The sequence below is a fragment of the Cervus canadensis genome, chromosome 8, assembly GCF_019320065.1.
Source record: "Cervus canadensis isolate Bull #8, Minnesota chromosome 8, ASM1932006v1, whole genome shotgun sequence".
In the NCBI taxonomy this organism is placed as follows: Eukaryota; Metazoa; Chordata; class Mammalia; order Artiodactyla; family Cervidae; genus Cervus; species Cervus canadensis.
This window is the reverse complement of record NC_057393.1, coordinates 30785415-30807910: the sequence shown is the minus strand read 5'-3', so window position 1 is coordinate 30807910 and position 22496 is coordinate 30785415. Positions and strand designations below refer to the sequence as shown.

The following is a 22496-nucleotide window of genomic DNA, read 5'->3' as shown; positions in this document are numbered from 1 at the left end:
GCCTGTAATCTGGTGAATGGAAAAACAAAATGTGATATATATATATATATACATACATACACACACATGTATATATGTATGAATATATGTGTATATTCATGCATTGGAATAGCATTCAGCAACTAAAAGGAATGAACTACTTTTACATGCTACAACATGGATACACCTCAAAAGCATGCTAAGAGAAAGAAGTCTACAGATGCAAAAGTCTACATACTGTACGATTCCAGTTACACAAAATGTCCACAAAAGACAAAAAGCAGATTAATGTCTCCTGGGACTGGGAATGGTTACAGAGACTGGTTAAAAACCAGCATGAGGGATCTTTTTGGAGTTATGGAAATGTTCTAAAATTGGACTGTGGAAATAGTTGTATAGGTCTATGAACTTATTGAGAGTATATGTGTAAATGGGAGTATATGGATAAAGAATACAGAAGATAGTTGATGAAGGTGAGAAGCAGGCAGAGAGAGAAAGGGAAAAAGTAAGCAGGTAAAGTGGTGACTTGGAGTAGGAAATGGCAACCCACTCCAGTATCCTTGGCTGGAAAATTCCATGGAAAGAGGAGCCTGGCGGGCTATAGTTCAAGGGGTTGCAAACAGTCAGACAAGACATACAAGGAAACATTTCATATCTACAAAACATAGTTGTTAAAAATCTTGTATCAGGGAAGTCATTCTTTCATAAACTTTGACATCCTAAGCTTTCTAAATTTTCACCTCTTGAAACAGTATATTTTTGTTTTCATGGTCTGTAGCCCACACTATTCACCAATTTTAAAGAAGAAAAAAGTAAGTCACTTGAAGTTTAGCTACTCTAGGAGAAACAACCAAAGAAATATCTACTTCAGTTTTTCCAATGCCAGATTTACTCTAAAGTATTTGTTAACAGGATGTGGGTATATGGGAGGTTGAATGATAAGAGAACTGACCAGTTTTATTGTCCCTCCCTAAATGGGGATATAATAGTTAAACTATTACATCTGTCCCAAAAGATAAGGTTACAGAGAAGAAAATGGATAAAAGATTGGAGAGACAAATCGAGGCCAGGAAGATGACCAGATAATTTTTGAGTGGCAAGGGCCTGAATATACAACACAGAATAGTTGTGAACAGAATACACTAGATATCTCTAGAGATATGATGCTAGCATAAGAAAAGCTATCAGTAGTTTAAAATGAATTAGAAAAAGCAACCAAATAAATCTTCAAACCCTAAAAGGTATGTTTAGTTGGGCAGACTACTTATTTGTCATATCAAAAAATAGAAATGCAACTTTCAAATAAAAGAAAGAAGAGGTAAACAGACCAACTCCAGTCTTCTCAACTAGAAACTCAAAAATCTATATCTATCTTGATGAAAATTCTCACAAGAAACCTTACCAGATACTTTCTACCTTATTGAATTTTTAAATTCATAGCCTTGGTTATTTTTCTATCTATTCCTGTCTATATCTCTATTTTCTTATCTATGACCATGCCTTTTCTCCTCCTCAAAACTGATTCTTTGTTTTTGTTAATCCTTGAAGAGACACCAAAAAGATGATGATGAGAATCAAGTGTGGCTAAGGTGACTGAACATTTTTAAAATGCAATTAACTCCATCTCCAAACTGTTCAGCATAATTTGGGGGAAGGATGGAAAGAGGCAGACTCTCAGTTATTTGAAACAGATAGATATATACAAAAAGATGCATATATTCTCCCCACCCACCTCCTGCCACTAAATCACTTCAGTTATATCAATTAAAGATTTACTTAGTTTAATAAGCTCCCAAATTCAGAGATACCAAAAACCCTGGAGGAATTACTCCCATCAGTCACTTGTAAGTAAGTTTTAATTGCTTTGTGCTTATCTACAACCAGCTGAGATTCTTTTTATTTATTTTAATTGGAGGATAATTACTTTACAATACAGCTGAGATTCTTTTGCAAACAAATTTTATTTAGAAATAATTTAGAAAGAAAACAAATAGTTTAGGCAGAGCATGTATTCTATAGCTCACCAGAGGCCCTACCACTCCTTACTGTCTTTCACTCACTCGTTTTAAACATTGTCCCTTATGACAGCTATAATGTCCTGTTTGGAGAATGCATTGTTTGAACCGTATTTTGTTGTGTTTGGAGAAAAGAGCTAAGCTGGGTAGAGTCTAATATAGGAGCAGGGTAAGGTTAGGTATGGTAGTCATGAGTAGACAACACGAAATACCAAAGAATGTCAAGATATTCTGACATGAAATAGAAGATAGGATGGGAAGAGATCAGTAAATGTCTTTTTCTACTGTGTAATAATTTTGCCTCATTCTAAGCTGACCACATCACACTTGCTTTTGTCCTAGAATGTATGATACCTAGACTGGTTGGGAAGATGAAAAATCTCAGACTACCCTAGTTATGCTCCTTGTATCCAAATTAGCTTCAGTTCAGCTCAAGTCTCCATTTGGTGGCTGGCTAACTCTCCCCCAGTTTCCCCCACTTCAGCAAAGGGAGAGCTACATTCCAGTAAATGGCTACTGATAGGAAAAAAAGACACTTGTTCTTAAAAAATCCTCATCTCCTGCTTCCTTATGAGAATTTCAAATTCTAGAGTGCATAAAAACACACATGTGCATGTGTACACACACACACACAGTGCTCCAAACAAATATGAGTTAGCTATATATATATATATATATATATATATATATATATACGAGGTCACGGACAAAAATGTTAATATCAATTTGTAACAGTAATTTTAAAAGAATTCTTGGTTTATTAGACTCAATTGTTTTGTTCTAAGATTTACCAAAATGTCTTTTAATTAGGGAATCAGAATATTTTCCAATTCAAATTATCCATAATTTTAACTATAATACATATTAGCTGACTCAATAATATTAGACAGTCATGGAATTTACAGAATATCATATATATAACAAATCATACATTCATATCACTAGGAAAAATAGTGCAACTTAGCAGTATTTCTCCCAAGTGTGTTCCATGGAACATTGTTCCATGAGATGATAATAGGTCTGTCTGTCTGTCTGTCTCTCTCTCTCTCTCTCTCTCTCACACACACACACACACACACACTGCAATGATTAAACATGACTGCCTACATAATTTTCAGGGCCCCATGCAAAATGAAAATGTAGATCCTTTTATTTTAAAAAAAGATGACAATCAGTTCAGTTCAGTCGCTCAGTCGTGTCAAGATGATAATAGAAGAGCATTAAATCAAGCATGATAGCATTAATTCAAGCATGATTCTCTTCTCAGCATGGGATCCTATATGACTACACAGGATGCATGCCCCTGAAACCAACCAAAACCTATTTTTAAAAAGATTTTTTTATTTTTTTAAATTTATTTATTTATTTTTTTTATTAGTTGGAGGCTAATTACTTCACAACATTTCAGTGGGTTTTGTCATACATTGATATGAATCAGCCATAGAGTTACACGTATTCCCCATCCCGATCCCCTCTCCCACCTCCCTCTCCACCCGATTCCTCTGGGTCTTCCCAGTGCACCAGGCCCGAGCACTTGTCTCATGCATCCCACCTGGGCCGGTGATCTGTTTCACCATAGATATATACATGCTGTTCTTTCGAAACATCCCACCCTCACCTTCTCCCACAGAGTTCAAAAGTCTGTTCTGTACTTCTGTGTCTCTTTTTCTGTTTTGCATATAGGGGTATCGTTACCATCTTTCTAAATTCCATATATACGTGTTAGTATGCTGTATTGGTCTTTATCTTTCTGGCTTACTTCACTCTGTATAATGGGCTCCAGTTTCATCCATCTCATTAGGACTGATTCAAATGAATTCTTTTTAATGGCTGAGTAATGTTCCATGGTGTATATGTACCACAGCTTCCTTATCCATTCATCTGCTGATGGCATCTAGGTTGCTTCCATGTCCTGGCTATTATAAACAGTGCTGCGATGAACATTGGGGTGCACGTGTCTCTTTCAGATCTGGTTTCCTCAGTATGTATGCCCAGGAGTGGGATTGCTGGGTCATATGGCAGTTCTATTTCCAGTTTTTTAAGGAATCTCCACACTGTTTTCCATAGTGGCTGTACTAGTTTGCATTCCCACCAACAGTGTAAGAGGGTTCCCTTTTCTCCACACCCTCTCCAGCATTTATTGCTTGTAGACTTTTGGATAGCAGCCATCCTGACTGGCGTGTAATGGTACCTCATTGTGGTTTTGATTTGCATTTCTCTGATAATGAGTGATGTTGAGCATCTTTTCATGTGTTTGTTAGCCATTTGTATGTCTTCTTTGGAGAAATGTCTGTTTAGTTCTTTGGCCCATTTTTTGATTGGGTCATTTATTTTTCTGGAATTGAGCTTCAGTAGTTGCTTGTATATTTTTGAGATTAATCCTTTGTCTGTTTCTTCATTTGCTATCTTTGACAAAGGAGGCAAGGATATACAACGGAAAAAAGACAACCTCTTTAACAAGTGGTGCTGGGAAAACTGGTCAACCACTTGTAAAAGAATGAAACTAGAGCACTTTCTAACACCATACACAAAAATAAAATGGATTAAAGATCTAAATGTAAGACCAGAAACTATAAAACTCCTAGAGGAGAACATAGGCAAAACACTCTCCGACATAAATCACAGCACGATCCTTTATGACCCACCTCCCAGAATACTGGAAATAAAAGCAAAACTAAACAAATGGGACCTAATGAAACTTAAAAGCTTTTGCACTACAAAGGAAACTATAAGTAAGGTGAAAAGACAGCCCTCAGATTGGGAGAAATTAAAATGATTTTTTAAAATGCTGGGCTGACAGGTGGGATGCATGAGACAAGTGCTCGGGCCTGGTGCACTGGGAAGACCCAGAGGAATCGGTGGAGAGGGAGGTGGGAGGGGGGACCGGGATGGGGAACACATGTAACTCCATGGCTGATTCATGTCAATGTATGGAAAAACCCACTGAAATGTTGTGAAGTAATTAGCCTCCAACTAATAAAAATAAATGAAAAAAATAAATAAATAAATGGATAACCAACAAGGAAAAAAATAAAAAATAAATAAATAAATAAAATGCTGGGCTGAAACTTTCCTGGTGGTCTAGTGGTTAAGATTCCGTGTTCCCAATGCAGGGAGCACCAGTTCAATCCCTGGTCAGGGGAATTAAGATTCTGCATGCTGCACAGCTTGGTCAAAATAAATAAATTTAAAAAAGAGAGATGCTATCTTGAAGTAAAAAAAATTTTAAAGCTGGATTAAAAATGTTATACAGATTTCATTGCAGGAGGACTTCGCAGAGTCTTTTATATGCTAATGTGCATTGTGAACCTTCAAGACATACATATACTGAAGATCAGTTCCCGAATATACTTCACCAAACTCTTTTGAATTATTATAAGGTCATCTTACAGGACCAGTGTTCCACAGAGACACATTGTAAAATGCAGCTTAGGCTGTGCAGATAGGCTATATCTGATTTAACATCAATTTGTTAATTATAAGTCACACATGGCATTTCCCCTATATTTGGAATAAGGCAACTAGAGATAACTATAGATGCAAATAGTGTGATTCACTAAATCTACTCTCCAACTGTTTGGTCTTTTTGGAAAGTCAACTCAATGGTCAAACAACCCCAGTATTTTTCTGGGATGTACTAGCCATGGTCTGAGACTATATCCCGAGCCAATTTATTTTTTACCCTTTATCTTGTCAATTCAGAGGAAATAACATCCTTACTTACCATTACCCAGTTCCCAAGAAATGTTGTACTTTTTGCTGGCGCTGTACTTCAACAGACTCAGGGCACTAGAGCTGTTCCAGGAGTTATTGGGATTACGACGCAGTGCATTTAGAGCAAATATCAGATGGAGTCCAGAGCAATCAGCAAAGTTATAAAGTTTGTCTAGAGACCTGGCTGGGAAGAAGCAGAGAAAGGCTTGTAACTTGCAAATCAATATCCCAATAAAACAAAAATATTAACTACTAAAAAAAACATTTCTATGAGCTTCCTGCTAATGAGAATTATACAGAGGCTTCCAAAAGGGACTATTACCATTTGGTTCAGGGTTCACTTCAAGGTGATTTCTGAAAGCAGCATACACAACTCCAGATAAAGGTCACAAATTGGCAACCAAGTCTAGTACATAGGATATAGTATATTTTATTTGTTAAAAAAAATTGAATTGCTAACATTTCAAAATGGAAAGATATCACAGACTAGCTAGATTTACAGTTCTCAAAAAATCTGAAAATCTGGCACTGTGGGATCTGTACTCTCTAATGAAATGAAATGAGAGCAACAGTGTCAGGAGACAAGGCCAGGGAAGATGACTGGTTGGGGAGTCTCAGAAAACAGCTCAGCCTAGAAACACTTCCAAAAAAAAAATTCACTCAATTTCACAATTTTAATATTTCTGAAAATGAAAATATTAATACCATAACCACTAATAGAAATATGTTCATTGTCAGGTTGACCCCAGATATCATGAAAGCTATTCACCTTAAGTTCCATACCCATCCCATTCCTTCACATCTATGGCCACCATTCTGGTTGTGGCTATTATTTCCACTTGCATGAATTATCACAAGAATGTACTTGCCTGTCTACTTCTAGATTCTTTCCACACTGCCAGATTCATCTTCTCCCAATTTCACAAGTTTCACTTACTTTTCAAAATCTTAGTGGATTTTTAAGACCTTTGTTTTCTTCAATTCAAGGCCTCTACAACTCAACCATAATGTTTCCCCAACTTCAGGCCCCTCCACTTTTGTCAAAAAGTTCTTTGTGGGTGTTATCCAGTTCTATTTATTATAGAATCCCTGCCCTACTGGCCTTTGTTCTGGTTATTCTCATTTGTCATGCCTTTTCCCCCTCTTTTAAACATATCCAGATTTTACTTGCCCTTTAATACATTGTTTCACAAAATATGGATGACACAATTTTCAGCGGTATACAGACTGAAAAAAATTTAGATTAATAATTAATTACAGGGGTTCACATTATCCTTGTATATATTATCCAAGTCCCTAGGGCAGAGTTTCTCAAACGGGATTCTGTGCAACACCATGTGGGGTTCCATAAGATGTCATCAGGGAGTTCTGCAAAAGATGACACAGTGACCACGGTGCTCCATTAGCAGCTGCTATAGATTTTTTAGGGCTTCCCACATGGTGCTAGTGGTAAAGAACCCATTTGCCAATGCAGGAGACATAAGAGATGCAGGTTCAATCCTGGGCATGGCAACACACTTCAGTATTCTTTCCTGGAGAATCCCATGGACTGAGGAGCCTGGTGGGCTGCAGTCCAGTGGGTCACAAATAGTCAGATATGACTGAAGAAACTTAGCGTGGACACATAGGTTTTTTAGTCTTATAAAGCAGGACCATGATCATTTGGTTATATCCATTATCAGTTTTTGAAGTGGGTTTCAGGGCTTACTGCCATCTTTATCTCTGTGTATATGTATGATAACTCTCACAGACATGAATTTGAGCAAACTCTGGGAGATAGTGGAGGACGGAGGAACCTGACATGTGCAGTCCATGGTGTTGCAGGGTAGAATACAACTTAGTGACTGAACAACAACAGCAACAACAATGTATGAGAAAGTATTTTTTAAGAAGCATCAAGAAAAAGGACAGAAATTGTCTCATTTTAGCTGAAAATAAAATCCATGGGAACTTATCTCACATTAAACCCAGAATCAAGTAAATAAGCAACAACAGCAAATGGCATAGGTGTCACATTAAAGAAATAAACATAATCATTCTTAAAAAAAATAAATTTAATCATTTATTTTTAGTTCCAAATGGCAATTAAAATTAAAGTGCATTTTTAGGCCTATTAAAATTATCATGAAACCAACACTTGTGTATATCGATCTTATAATTATCTACATAATCCTGACATTGCCACTCAGTAAGAAGATGGTTTCTTTCAAAGTCTCTTAGAAAATGTTGTCTTAGACTATAATTTTACTCATATTGCTTTGACATAGTTTTAGTAACTTTGTTATTCAATACTGTTAATTTATTTTCCTATTGAAAACAACATTAATGTAAGTTCATAAATGTTATTTAAATAAACCTAACAAACTACCTTTAGAAATATTATATCCCATTTTGACTTAAACCAGTTACTTAACAAAAACATATTATGTTTGCCTTAAAATTTTTTAAATTCATAAAAAGGAAAAAAGGGATTGATTTCAAGAAACAAAGTTAACTACTTGGTTTTTATTTTCCTCTTCTAAAAAGGCTGTATTAAAAATCATTTTCAGTTTTAAATAGGAAGGAAAAAACTTAAGCTTGCAACTTACCATATATCATATACTATATCTCAATAGCATTTATATGACAGAAAGTTTTGATAATACTTTTAGTCTTACTTGGGTAAGGTACCAAAAAGTCAAGGAGGACATTTTAAAATGGAAAAACTGAAGTCTATTCTATATACACCATTGAAATATGCAAGGAGAGGGGACCAACAAAAGAATAGCCTAAAATGTCAGCCAAACTAAACATATTTTTCAGGAAAACACCACTCTGTTTAAAAGAGCACTAGCAGTTATTATTGGATTATAGTATCTACAACTAAATGATTACACTTTTCATCTAGGAGTTCCCTGATCCTTGAGAATATTTCAAATGTTTCTGATATAAAACGTTTTGAGAAGGCTGCCCTAGTGCTAAAGAATACCTAGGAAAAAAGTAATCCTAACACTAAAATAGTCATTGTTGACCTGAGAATTGACTTAAACATTCCTTCCACTTAGCAACATCCTCACTAATACCTCACTAATACTATCAATGATGCTTTTAATTTCTCCAATATACAGTAAACCCAGTATATTTCCAAAGCTGTAGGAAAGCCAAGTTGCAAATCTGAACAAAAGACACAGGATTTTGTGAGATCAATGAAAATAATGATTGATAAATGCTTAAGTTACATGCTAATCCACTAAAAAAGATCCAGAAGAATTATATCAGTTAACTAAACAAGAGAAAACTTACAAGAGTGATAACAAAATAAATTACTCAAAAAACAATTTGAATATTAAAACCTCTAACTAGGTCACTTTGATGGTTTTAATATTTTAAATTGTGCCACAAAAGTTAAATTATTTTCTCAGAAAAATGCTCAATATTTGATTAAGTATTGACATAATGAGGATTTTCTGTGTTTGTTTCATGTGTAATAGAAAAATACATATCAAACACAAAAGCACATCAAACATGTGATTTCGTGGATTTCATGATTGAAGACAAAGAAATGGTATTTACCATAAAGTTGTCAGTTAAAAGGAAACTAGAAAAATCACAATATAGACAGTTTGTTAATATGGCAAAAATTGAGAACTAGCAATCTAGAAGTTGGGAAATACTTTGTGAAGGATAAGTTTAAGTCCTGCCTCCTCCTTGAAGCTATTCCTCAATAAACACACCAGTCTCCCTACAGTGACCTCAACCTTCTTTAAACTCAGGGTTTATACCATTTGTTGGCATTTGAGTGCCCTGTGACATCTCCTGTGACATTGTCTTACCTTGGGATTACCTCTTGATTTAGTCACTTCTCCAGAGTGATGATTCACTTACCCAGTTAAATTGTCAAGTTCCTTAAGGCTGGTACCATATCTCACTATATCCTTTACAGTATCTATCAGAGAACAGTTTCCCTTACAATCATGCTTAGGAGTTCACACAGCCTAAATCCTGTTTGTTGCATGAAAATGGTGTAGTAAGAAACTGAAAGTTACTGATAAAAGATATGTCTAAAAGAAAAAAAAAGATATGTCTAATAATTATTCTTACTAGTTCAACAAATATACTCTGGAGTTTATATTAAAATGACATATATTTGAATACAGTGCATTTAGTAGATGCTCAACAAATGGAATCTTCTTGGAGCATCTGTTGTCAGTTCCATCCCAGCAGATATGTAAAGATGACTTCTACTCTTTCTACCAGAGGTTACCAATACCTCTATGTCCTATAGTCAGATTGCCTTGGCATCTCATAGGAACAGAGCTTTAAGGAGCCTTGACTAGCACGCAGATAGATAAGGAGCTGAGATCTGAGAGAGATGAAAGAGAGGGGCTTGGGAGTCTATACAGTGCTGAGATAGTTGATGCTGTGAAAGTTCTTGAGACTTTTGTAGGATAAAATGTCAGGATAAAACCTTAACAAATGTCCAAATATACAGATCAGAAGCACAGAGTAATGAAAATTAAAACAAAAATTAACAAATGGGATCTAATTAAACTTAAAAGCTTTTGCATAGCAAAGGAAACCATTAATAAAACAAAAATGAAGAAACAGACAAAGGATTAGTATACAAAATGTACAAACACTAATAGTTCATAGAACTGCATATCCAAAAATCAGCACAATCAAAAATTAGGGGGAAGATCTAAATAGACATTTCTCCAAAGAAGACATACAGATGGGCAACGAACAAATGAAAAGATGCTCAACATCACTAATTATTCACTTCAGTTTAGTCGCTCAGTCGTGTCCGACTCTTTGCAACCCCATAGACGGCAGCGTGCCAGGCCTCCCTGTCCATCACCAATTCCCGGAGTTTACCGAAACTAATGTCCATTGAGACAGTGATGACTTCCCACCATTTCATCCTCTGCCGTCCTCTTCTCCTCCTGCCTTCAATCTTTACCAGCATCAGGGTCTTTTAAAACGAGTCAGCTCTTTGCATCGGGTGACCAAAGGATTGGAGTTTCAGCTTCAGCATCAGTCCTTCCAATGAACACCCAGGACTTATCTCCTTTAGGATGGACTGGTTGGATCTCCTTGCAGTTCAAGGGCCTCTCAAGAGTCTTCTCCAATACCACAGTTCAAAAGCGTCAATTCTTCTGCACTCAGATTTCTTTATAGTCCAACTCCCACATCCATACCTGACTACTGGAAAATCCATAGCCTTGACTAGACACACGTTTGTTGACAAAGAAATGTCTTTGCTTTTTAATATACTGTCTAGGTTGGTCATAACTTTCCTTCCAAGGAGTAAGCATCTTTGAATTTCATGGCTGCAGCCACCATCTGCAGTGATTTTGGAGCTAAAAAAATAAAGTCAGCCACTGTTTCCACTGTTTCCCCATCTATTGCCATGAAGTGATGGGACCGGATGCCATGATCTTAGTTTTATGAATGTTGAGCTTTAAGCCAATATTTTCACTCTCCTCTTTCACTTTCATCAAGAGGCTCTTTAGTTCTTGTTCACTTTCTGCCATAAGGGTGGTGTCATCTGCATATCTGAGGTTATTGATATTTCTCCCGGCAATCTTGATTCCAGCTTGTGCTTCCTCCAGACCAGGGTTTCTCATGATGTACTCTGCATATAAGTTAAATAAGCAGAGTGACAATATACAGCCTTGACAAACTCCTTTTCCTATTTAGAACCAGTCTGTTGTTCCATGTCCAGTTCTAAATGTTGCTTCCTGACCTGAATACAGATTTCTCAGGAGGCAGGTCAGGTGGTCTGGTATTCCCATCTCTTGAAGAATTTTCCACAGTTTATTGTGATCCACACAGTCAAGGTCTTTGGCATAGTCAGTAAAGCAGAAATAGATGTTTTTCTGGAACGCTATTTCTTTTTCGATGACCCATCGGATGTTGGCAATTTGATCTCTGCTTCCTCTGCCTTTTCTAAATCCAGCTTGACCATCTGGAAGTTCATGGTTCACATACTGTTGAAGCCTGGCTTGGATAATTTTGAGCATTACTTTACTAGCATGTGTGATGAGTGCAGTTGTGCAGTAGTGTGAGCATTCTTTGGGATTGGAATGGAAACTGACCTTTTCCAGTCCTGTGGCCTCTGCTGAGTTTTCCAAATTTGCTGGCATATTGAGTGCAGCACTTTCACAGCATCATCTTTTAGGATTTGAAATAGCTCAACTGGAATTCTATCACTTCCACTAGCTTTGTTCGCAGTGATGCTTCCTAAGGCCCACTTGATTTCGCTTTCCATGATGTCTGGCTCTAGATGAGTGATCATACCATTGTGATTATCTGAGTCATGAAGATCTTTTTTAAAATAATTCTTCTGTGTATGCTTGTCACCTCTTCTTAATATCTTCTGCTTCTGTTAGGTCCATACCATTTCTGTTCTTTACTGTGCCCATCTTTGCATGAAATGTTCCCTTGGTATCTCTGACTTTCTTGAAGAGATCTCTAGTCTTTCCCATTCTGATGTTCTTCTCTATTTCTTTGCAATGATCACCGAGGAAGGCTTTCTTACCTCTCCTTGCTATTCTTTGGAACTCTGCATTCAAATGGATATATCTTTCCTTTTCTCCTTTGCCTTTCACTTTTCTTCTTTTCATAGCTATTTGTAAGGCCTCCTTAGACAACCATTTTGCCTTTTTGCACTTCTTTTTCTTGGGGATGGTCTTGATCCCTGCCTCCTGCATAATGTCATGAATCTCCATCCATAGTTCATCGGGCACTCTGTCTATCAGACATAGTCCCTTAAATCTATTTCTCACTTCCACTATATAATTGTAAGGGATTTGATTTAGGTCATACCTGAACAGTCTAGTGGTTTTCCCTACTTTCTTCAATTTAAGTCTGAATTTGGCAATCAGGAGTTCATGATCTGAGCTACAGTCAGGTCCTGGTCTTGTTTTCGCTGACTGTATAGAGCTTCTCCATCTTTGGCTGCAAAGAATCTGATTTCGGTGTTGCCCATCTGGTGATGTCCATGTGTAGAGTCTTCTCTTGTGTTGTTGGAAGAGGGTGTTTGCTATGACCAGTACATTCTCTTGGCAAAACTCTATTAGCCTTTGTCCTGCTTCATTCTGTACTCCAAGGCCAAATTTGCCTGTCACTCCAGGTGTTTCTTGACGTCCTACTTTTGCATTCCAGTCCCCTATATTGAAAAGGACATCATTCTTGGGTGTTAGTTCTAGAAGGTCTTGTAGGTCTTCATAGAACCATTCAGCTTCAGCTTCTTCAGTGTTACTGGTTGGGGCATAGACTTGGATTGCTGTGATATTGAATGGTTTGCCTTGGAACTGAACAGAGTTCATTCTATCATTTTTGAGACTGCATCCAAGTACTGCATTTCAGACTCTTTTGTTGACTGTGATGGCTATTCCATTTCTTCTAAGGGATTCTTGGCCACAGTAGTAGATATAATGGTCATCTGAGTTAAATTCACCCATTCCAGTCCATTTTAGTTCGCTGATTCCTAAAATGTCAACATTAACTCTTGTCATCCCCTGTTTGACCACTTCTAATTTGCCTTGATTCATGGACCTAACATTCCAGGTTCCTATGCAATATTGCTCTTTATAGCTTCAGACCTTGCTCTATCACTAGTCACATCCACTACTGGTTGTTGTTTTTGCTTTGGCTCCGTCTCTTCATATTTTCTGGAGTTATTTCTCCACTGATCTCCAGTAGCATATTGTGCACCTACTGACCTGGGGAGTTCATCTCTCAGTGTCCTATCTTTTTGTCTTTTCATACTGTTCATGGGGTTCTCAAGGCAAGAATACTGAAGTGGTTTGCTATTCCCTTCTCCAGTGGACCACATTTTGTCAGAACTCTCTATATGTTATGCAAATTGCTACATGAACAAAACTTATATATTTGCCTTCATCCTTTTCCTTCCTGATGTTTTTGTTCAGTCACCAATTCATGTTAGACTCTTCGCAACCCCATGGTCCGGTCATCACTGATGGTCCCATCAGTGACTGAAAGTGTCCTTCCTGATAGCTACTTTTAAATCCTCTTCTATAGAAATTATGGAGGCACAAATGTCACCTGGAAATTAAACAGTGATTTTCTAAGTAATTTTGCCTCCAATTTGTGCTTCCCCAGAATTCTGTCATGATGAGGCATTAAAGTCTCTTCATAATTCAATATATAGGAAGTCATGCCAGTATTAACCCTACCCCAAACATACCCCTTTCCACTAAGTGCAGCTTTTTCTTTGAAGGGGTTGGGTAGGGCAGGGAGTAGTTGTCTCAGAGGATGTCAGAGTATCAGCTGAGCTCTGTTCAAGTATGTCCCATTTCTACATTTTGCTTTTCATGTGATTTGATATTCTATTCATATTCTCATGTGCTCATAATTAGAATAAGCTGACACTACTAGTTGAATGGGCTTTCCTGGTGGCTCGGTAGTAAAGAATCCCCCTGCAATTCAGGAGATGCAGGAAACATGGGTTTGAGCCCTGGGTCAGGAAGATTCCCTGGAGGAGGAAATGACAATCCACTCTAGTATTACTGCCTGGGAAATCCCATGGATAGAGGAGCCTGGTGGGCTACAATCCATGGGGTCATAAAAGAGTCAGACACAACTTAGCAATTAAACAACAACAACAACAACTCTGTTGAACTCAGCACCAGTTTCTCTTTTTGAAGTTCAGTACTGTCCTCTAAGAGCTAACAGTAAGAAACACATGTTTAAATCCTTAGCCACACAGAAGAAGCACTCTTTTTTCACAAGAAGTTTTCAAAAGAAGAAAGTAGTCACTAACAAAATTGGATATTTTTGTTCGATTCAGAAATGTGTAAGACTGGGTTGAGCCCCTAAAACACACAAACTATGTTTTCTGCATGATACTTGCTTAGACTTGGCCAAAGAATTCCTCAAATACTAGTCTGATTAACTTTATGCCATGTTAGAACTCCTCATCATTCTTTGACAAACCATATTATTCCTTGGCTCTCACTATTCTAAGCTTTTTATCTCTGCCTAGAATATCCTTTCTCCTCTTTTCTTCATTCTTCATAGTTTAGATCTATAGCCTTCTCTGTGAGGTCTCTCCTTATTCCCCAAGATAGAGACATTGGGGCTCCCTCCTTTCATCTCTCTCCACTCTTTGTTGGCTCCTGATCTAGCCATAGACAATCTTTCTATCACTGCTCAGTTCTGTGTTCCTCTCTCAAGGCAGATTGGAGCATTTACCAAAAAAAAAGTACCATGTCTGCTTTTTTAGCATCCATTTCAATATATAATACACAATAAGCCTTAATAAATGTGTGACTCATACAGGTATTATTTAGGCTCATTCAATACCACTTGCAGACTGTCCTCACCCTATATATAATCCAACCTGAATTATCATGGTTCATGGTAGCAAATTCCCTCTAGATTATGGTCTATTACTACATACTGTTAAATGCAGTTAAATAATATACTCAATTTACCTTAAGTGTTCAGGTTGGAATGAATAATATTGAGGAGGCACAGGTGACTATTTAATAAAAACTGGAAGAACAGAGGAATTTCTGGTGGAAGCCAGGGGAAAAAAATTGAGAGTAAAAACAGAGTGCAGTGAACTCTGAACTACCTCTGCATTTTGTAATTCAGAGAGACATCATCAGTTAGCAGGGAACCATTAGAATTAGTGAGTACAACCAATAAGAAGTAGGGCATTTTAATCATAGCTATTAGGAGAGAACAGGTTGAGAATTGCCTAGGAAGAAAACAGACATTTCACAGAGTGAAGCTATCTCTAAGTTGAGAGCTAATTTTATTTCAAAGAAGAATATCTCCAGTTTAGTCAGGGGAATGAAACCTTAACTAGGTTATAAAGAAATCAGCATAAATGCCTATAATTTGACTGAAGCTGTTGAAGGAGAATGAGACTTGGAAAACGTTGTGAATAAAAAGTACAATATTATATTAATACAAGGCTCTGGGCTAGAGACTAATTACTGCATTAATCAAATTAACTAGACTAAAGGGAAAACTAAATGTCAGTGAGTATCATAAGACCTCTGGATCTCATCAGAATTGCATCTAAATGATGAGATATATATATATATATACACATACACACATACATAAATGAAGTATATATGTATTCTTTTTCATATTCATTTCCATTATGGCTTATTATAGGATACTGAATATAATTTCCTGTGCTATACAGTAAGACCTTGTTGTTTATCTATTTTACATATAGTAGTTTGTATCTACTAATCCCAAACTCTTAATTTATCCTTCCACCACACTCTTTCCCCTTGGTCACCATAAGTTGGTTTTCTATGTCTGTGAGTTTATCTCTGTTTCATAAGTAAGGTCATTTGTGTCACATTTTACATTCCAAACATAAGTGACAACATATGGTATTTGCTTTCCCTTTATTACTTCACTTAGTATGATAATTTCTAGGTCCATTCATGTTGCTGCAAAAGGCATTTTATTCGTTTCTTTGGCTGCATAGTATTCCATTGTGTATCTATACCACATCTTCTTTATCCATTCATCTGTTGATGGACACTTAGTTTTCTTCCATATCTTAGCCATTATAAACAGCACTCTTTTTGGTAATCAATAACTGAAAACAATCCAAATGCCTATCAAATGGGGCCTGGTTAATCAAATAATAAATCTATGCTACAGAAAGAGGCTCTATTTTCTTTCTTTTTTTTTTTTTTTTTTTTAGAAAGAGGTTCTAAATAAGGAAAGGGAGAAGGCTACAAGAAGCCTTGTGGAGATGGATTGGAAAAGGAGGTATTAGTATAACTCATGGTTCTAATATATGTACAGATGAATAGATATGAAAATATGTGTATATATGGGTGTGTTTAATATTTACACACATTTCCTATCCATTGAGCAGGCCTGGAACTAATGACACTCCAGTATCAATGAACACACCTGGCACCCAGAGCTTGGTTTTTAAATATAATTCTCTAATAAAAGGAACCAGGGTTCCTTGGAAAAACAGCTGATGCCACAGCCAGGTCAGAGAAAACATGAGAAGAACATAGACCATCTTGTGGTACCAGAAAATAAGGAAGGCTCAAAAAATGATGAAGGGATGTTAAAAGGACATAGGAGTCCACTTGAAGGATCCCTGCCTTGGCCAAAGCTGAGACAGTCTGAACAACAAAATAAATAATGGTGGCATTGGATTATAACCAACAGAATGAAATGAATATCTGAAAGTCATTTTGTATAAATATATAATTCACTAAATAAATAAAAGGAAAAGGAGGAACAGCTCTTCTTCACAGAATATCTATTAATAAATGTAGAAGAATGGATATATAAAATTGACATCAGGCAACACCAAGGAAGACCTACAGATGGGTAATAAAGCACATGAAAAGATGCTCAATATTGCTAATTATTCAGTTCAGTTCAGTTCAGTCGCTCAGTCGTGTCCGACTCTTTGTGACCCCATGAATCACAGCACGCCAGGCCTCCCTGTCCATCACCAACTCCTGGAGTCTACCCAAACCCAGGTCCATCGAGTCGGTGATGTCATCCAGCCATTTCATCCTCTGTCATCCCCTTCTCCTGCCCTCAATTCTTCCCAGCATCAGGGTCTTTTCTAATGAGTCAACTTCTCGCATGAGGTGGCCAAAGTATTGGAGTTTCAGCTTGAGCAACAGCCCTTCCAATAAACACCCAGGACTGATCCCCTTTAGGGTGGGCTGGTTGGATCTCCTTGCAGTCCAAAGGACTCTCAGGAGTCTTCTCCAACACCACAGTTCAAAAGCATCAATTCTTAGGCGCTCAGCTTTCTTCACTGTCCAACTCTCACATCCATACATGACCACTGGAAAAACCATAGCCTTGACCAGACGGACTTTTGTTGGCAAAGTAATGTCTCTGGTTTTTAATATGCTGTCTAGGTTGGTCATAACTTTCCTTCCAAGGAGTAAGCATCTTTTAATTTCATGGCTGCAATCACCATCTATAGTGATTTTGGAGCCCCCAAAAATAAAGTCAGTCACTGTTTCCCCATCTATTTCACGTGAAGTGATGGTACCAGATGCCATGATCTTAGTTTTCTGAATGTTGAGCTTTAAGCCAACTTTTTCACTCTCTTCCTTCACTTTCACCAAGAGGTTTTTTAGTTTGTCTTCACTTTCTGCCATAAGGGTGGTGTCATTTGCATCTGAAGTTATTGATATTTCTTCCAGCAATATTAGACAAATGCATCAACACTACAATGAGGTATCACCAAACATCAGCCAGAATGATCATCATAAAAAGTCTACAACCAATAAATGATGGAGAGGGTGTGGGGGAAAGAAAGAATTCTCTTACACTATTGTTGGAAAATGTAAACTGGTGTAGCCACTATGGAGAACAGTATGGCATTTCACTGAAAAACTAAAAATAGAGCTACCATATGACCCAGCAATCTTACTCCTGGGTGTATAGCCAGAGAAAACTCTAATTCAAAAATATAAATGCACCCCAAAGATTACAGAAGCACCTAAATGAACATCAGCAGATGACACATGACTGAATCACTTTTCTGTACACTTGAAACTAGCACAACATTGTAAACTAACCATACTTCAATTAAAAAAAAGAAAATGAAATAATAAGTTCTGGAGATGTACTGTAGAACACAGAGCCTCTAATGAACAACATTGATGTGCACTTGAACTTTCGCTTAGAGAACAGAGCTTACATTAAATGCCCTTATGACAAAAGAACGAACCCAAACAAAAATACAAGGAGTGGGAGGAAACTTTTGGAGATGAAGAAAGATGCTGGCATTGATAGTAATGATGGTTTCGCGGGAGTATACTTATCTCCAAACACATCCAGTTGGTACATTAAATAACTACAGCTTTTCATATTTCAATCATACCTCAGTAGAGAGTTAAAGAAAATCTACAGCCAATGGCATACTAAATGTAAAAACTGAAAGCTTTCTCCCTCCAGAGAGGATTTTTCACACGTGAATAGGATTAAGATCAAGAATTTTGACCAAAATATTGTTTGCATTAAAAATAAATTAGAAACAACTTAAATGTCCATCAAGGAGAATTGACAAGTAGTTTAAAGAGAATGAACCAGAGCTACAAGTAATGGAAGAGAAACATCTCAAAAATAAACCTTAGGTAAAAAAGAGTGAGCTGCAGAATGATACATGTGTTATGATATTATTTACATGAATTGCAAAAACATAAAAAATACTATACATTCATTATGGAAATACATTATACATGTAGCCCTCATAGTCAACAAAAGAGTCTGAAATGCAGTACTTGGATGCAATCTCAAAAATGATAGAATGAACTCTGTTCAGTTCCAAGGCAAACCATTCAATATCACAGCAATCCAAGTCTATGCCCCAACCAGTAACACTGAAGAAGCTGAAGCTGAATGGTTCTATGAAGACCTACAAGACCTTCTAGAACTAACACCCAAGAACGATGTCCTTTTCAATATAGGGGACTGGAATGCAAAAGTAGGACGTCAAGAAACACCTGGAGTGACAGGCAAATTTGGCCTTGGAGTACAGAATGAAGCAGGACAAAGGCTAATAGAGTTTTGCCAAGAGAATGTACTGGTCATAGCAAACACCCTCTTCCAACAACACAAGAGAAGACTCTACACATGGACATCACCAGATGGGCAACACCGAAATCAGATTCTTTGCAGCCAAAGATGGAGAAGCTCTATACAGTCAGCGAAAACAAGACCAGGACCTGACTGTAGCTCAGATCATGAACTCCTGATTGCCAAATTCAGACTTAAATTGAAGAAAGTAGGGAAAACCACTAGACTGTTCAGGTATGACCTAAATCAAATCCCTTACAATTATATAGTGGAAGTGAGAAATAGATTTAAGGGACTATGTCTGATAGACAGAGTGCCCGATGAACTATGGATGGAGATTCATGACATTATGCAGGAGGCAGGGATCAAGACCATCCCCAAGAAAAAGAAGTGCAAAAAGGCAAAATGGTTGTCTAAGGAGGCCTTACAAATAGCTATGAAAAGAAGAAAAGTGAAAGGCAAAGGAGAAAAGGAAAGATATATCCATTTGAATGCAGAGTTCCAAAGAATAGCAAGGAGAGGTAAGAAAGCCTTCCTCGGTGATCATTGCAAAGAAATAGAGAAGAACATCAGAATGGGAAAGACTAGAGATCTCTTCAAGAAAGTCAGAGATACCAAGGGAACATTTCATGCAAAGATGGGCACAGTAAAGAACAGAAATGGTATGGACCTAACAGAAGCAGAAGATATTAAGAAGAGGTGACAAGCATACACAGAAGAATTATTTTAAAAAAGATCTTCATGACTCAGATAATCACAATGGTATGATCACTCATCTAGAACCAGACATCATGGAAAGCGAAATCAAGTGGGCCTTAGGAAGCATCACTGCGAACAAAGCTAGTGGAAGTGATAGAATTCCAGTTGAGCTATTTCAAATCCTAAAAGATGATGCTGTGAAAGTGCTGCACTCAATATGCCAGCAAATTTGGAAAACTCAGCAGAGGCCACAGGACTGGAAAAGGTCAGTTTCCATTCCAATCCCAAAGAATGCTCACACTACTGCACAACTGCACTCATCACACATGCTAGTAAAGTAATGCTCAAAATTATCCAAGCCAGGCTTCAACAGTATGTGAACCATGAACTTCCAGATGGTCAAGCTGGATTTAGAAAAGGCAGAGGAAGCAGAGATCAAATTGCCAACATCCGATGGGTCATCGAAAAAGAAATAGCGTTCCAGAAAAACATCTATTTCTGCTTTACTGACTATGCCAAAGACCTTGACTGTGTGGATCACAATAAACTGTGGAAAATTCTTCAAGAGATGAGAATACCAGACCACCTGACCTGCCTCCTGAGAAATCTGTATTCAGGTCAGGAAGCAACATTTAGAACTGGACATGGAACAACAGACTGGTTCCAAATTGGGAAAGGAGTGCATCAAGGCTATATATTGTCACCCTGCTTATTTAACTTATATGAAGAGTACATCATGAGAAATGCTGGGTTGGATGAAGCACAAGCTGGAATCAAGATTGCCAGGAGAAATATCAGTAACCTTAGATATGCAAATGACACCACCCTTATGGCAGAAAGTAAAGAACTAAAGGGCCTCTTGATGAAAGTGAAAGAGGAGAGTGAAAAAGCTGGCTTAAAGCTCAACATTCATGAAACTAAGATCATGGCATCTGGTTCCATTACTTCATGGCAAATAGATGGGGAAACAGTGGAAACAGTGAGAGACTATTTTTTTAGCTCCAAAATCACTGCAGATGGTGGCTGCAGCCATGAAATTAAAAGACACTTGCTCCTTGGAAGGAAAGTTATGACCAACCTAGACAGCATATTAAAAAGCAGAGGCGTTACTTTGCCAACAAAAGTCCATCTAGTCAAGGCTATAGTTTTTCCAGTAGTCATGTATAGATGTGAGAGTTGGACTAAAAGAAAGCTGAGCACTGAAAAATTGATGCTATTGAACTATGGTGTTGGATGCAAGGAACTGACTCATTTGAAAAGACGCTGATGCTGGAAAAAATTGAAGGCAGGAGGAGAAGGGGAAGACAGAGGATGAAATGGTTGGATGGCATCACCAACTCAATGGACAAGAGTTTGAGTAAACTCTGGGATTTGGTGATGGACAGGGAGGCCTGGCGTGCTGCAGTCCATGGGGCCACAAAAAAGTAGGACACGACTGAGTGACTGAACTGAACTGAACTGACAGTATACTACATATGCACCTATATGTGTACCATGCAAATATAAATTAAAAAGTGAGGAGAAATGGTTAGTGGTTACCTCTATGCTGAGATGGAAAGTAATGGGATTAGAGAGGAATATTCAAATTGGCTTTACCTATATCTGTAAAGTAAAAAGTGAGGAGAAATGGTTAGTGGTTACCTCTATGCTGAGATGGAAAGTAATGGGATTAGAGAGGAATACTTAGATTGACTTTACTTATATCTGTAACATTTTCTTTCTTTAAAAAAATAGGATTTGAAGTATGTACATATAAAAAGACATCAATCTTAACAAAGTTAGTTAATGGTGGGTAGGTGAATACTTATTTCATTATTACCATTTGCAGAGATTTCTTTTCTTCCTGATTTTTTTAGTGTTTTTATCAGGAAGAAAAAAAAAATTGTCTAACACATTTTAATGAAGATGGTTGCCCTCGAGAGGGCCTAAGATAGGTGGTAGCTGGAGAAGGAGCAGAAATGTGTGGTGGAGCCTCTGAATATGGCTTGTTCTGATGGGGTGGATAGTAGAGCTGGCTGTTGTGATATTTTTGTTTAGGGACAATATGAAAACTGTTTCTTTAGTCATAAAGCCATTTTCTTAGGGATACATTTCCTAAGATGCCATGGTGACATACTAACCAGGTTTTGGCAAAGGTCTCCCTGAAACAGTGATAAATCTTACTGTATGGCAGTAAGAAGTACACTTCTTACCTAGCCTAAAATCATTTTGGCTCTGGGACAGACCCAGCTGTCCCATGTGTGAAGGGGTTGGGAGCTAAATAATGCAGGGAAAAGAAATGTTTATAGAGAAATATGGGGTGTCTCTCCAAAGACTGTGATTTTAATAGGGAACAATAAAGAATTGACACAGGGAAGGAGGGAGATAGTTAAGTAAAGAGGTCACCAAACAGTTACTGGCACTGAATTAGTCATTTGGACATTTAGTGTAATCAAAGATGAGACATGGTCCTTGCTTTCAAGGAATTTATAGGCTGACATATAGTAAATTGGATATAACCAGCAGATTATCAGTGCAGTATAGAATAATGAGACAAAA

At 37.4% G+C, this 22496-nt stretch overlaps 1 protein-coding gene across 3 annotated transcripts in view; it reads right to left on the bottom strand.

Moving 5' to 3' along the window:
- Positions 1-22496, bottom strand: part of HPSE2 (heparanase 2 (inactive)) — a 665453-nt gene that overhangs the window by 253669 nt on the left and 389288 nt on the right. For all 3 annotated transcript variants that reach the window (XM_043476432.1, XM_043476433.1, XM_043476435.1), the window contains exon 4: positions 5719-5892. In XM_043476432.1, the coding sequence (XP_043332367.1) occupies positions 5719-5892 (174 nt within the window). The remainder of the gene's footprint in view (positions 1-5718; positions 5893-22496) is intronic.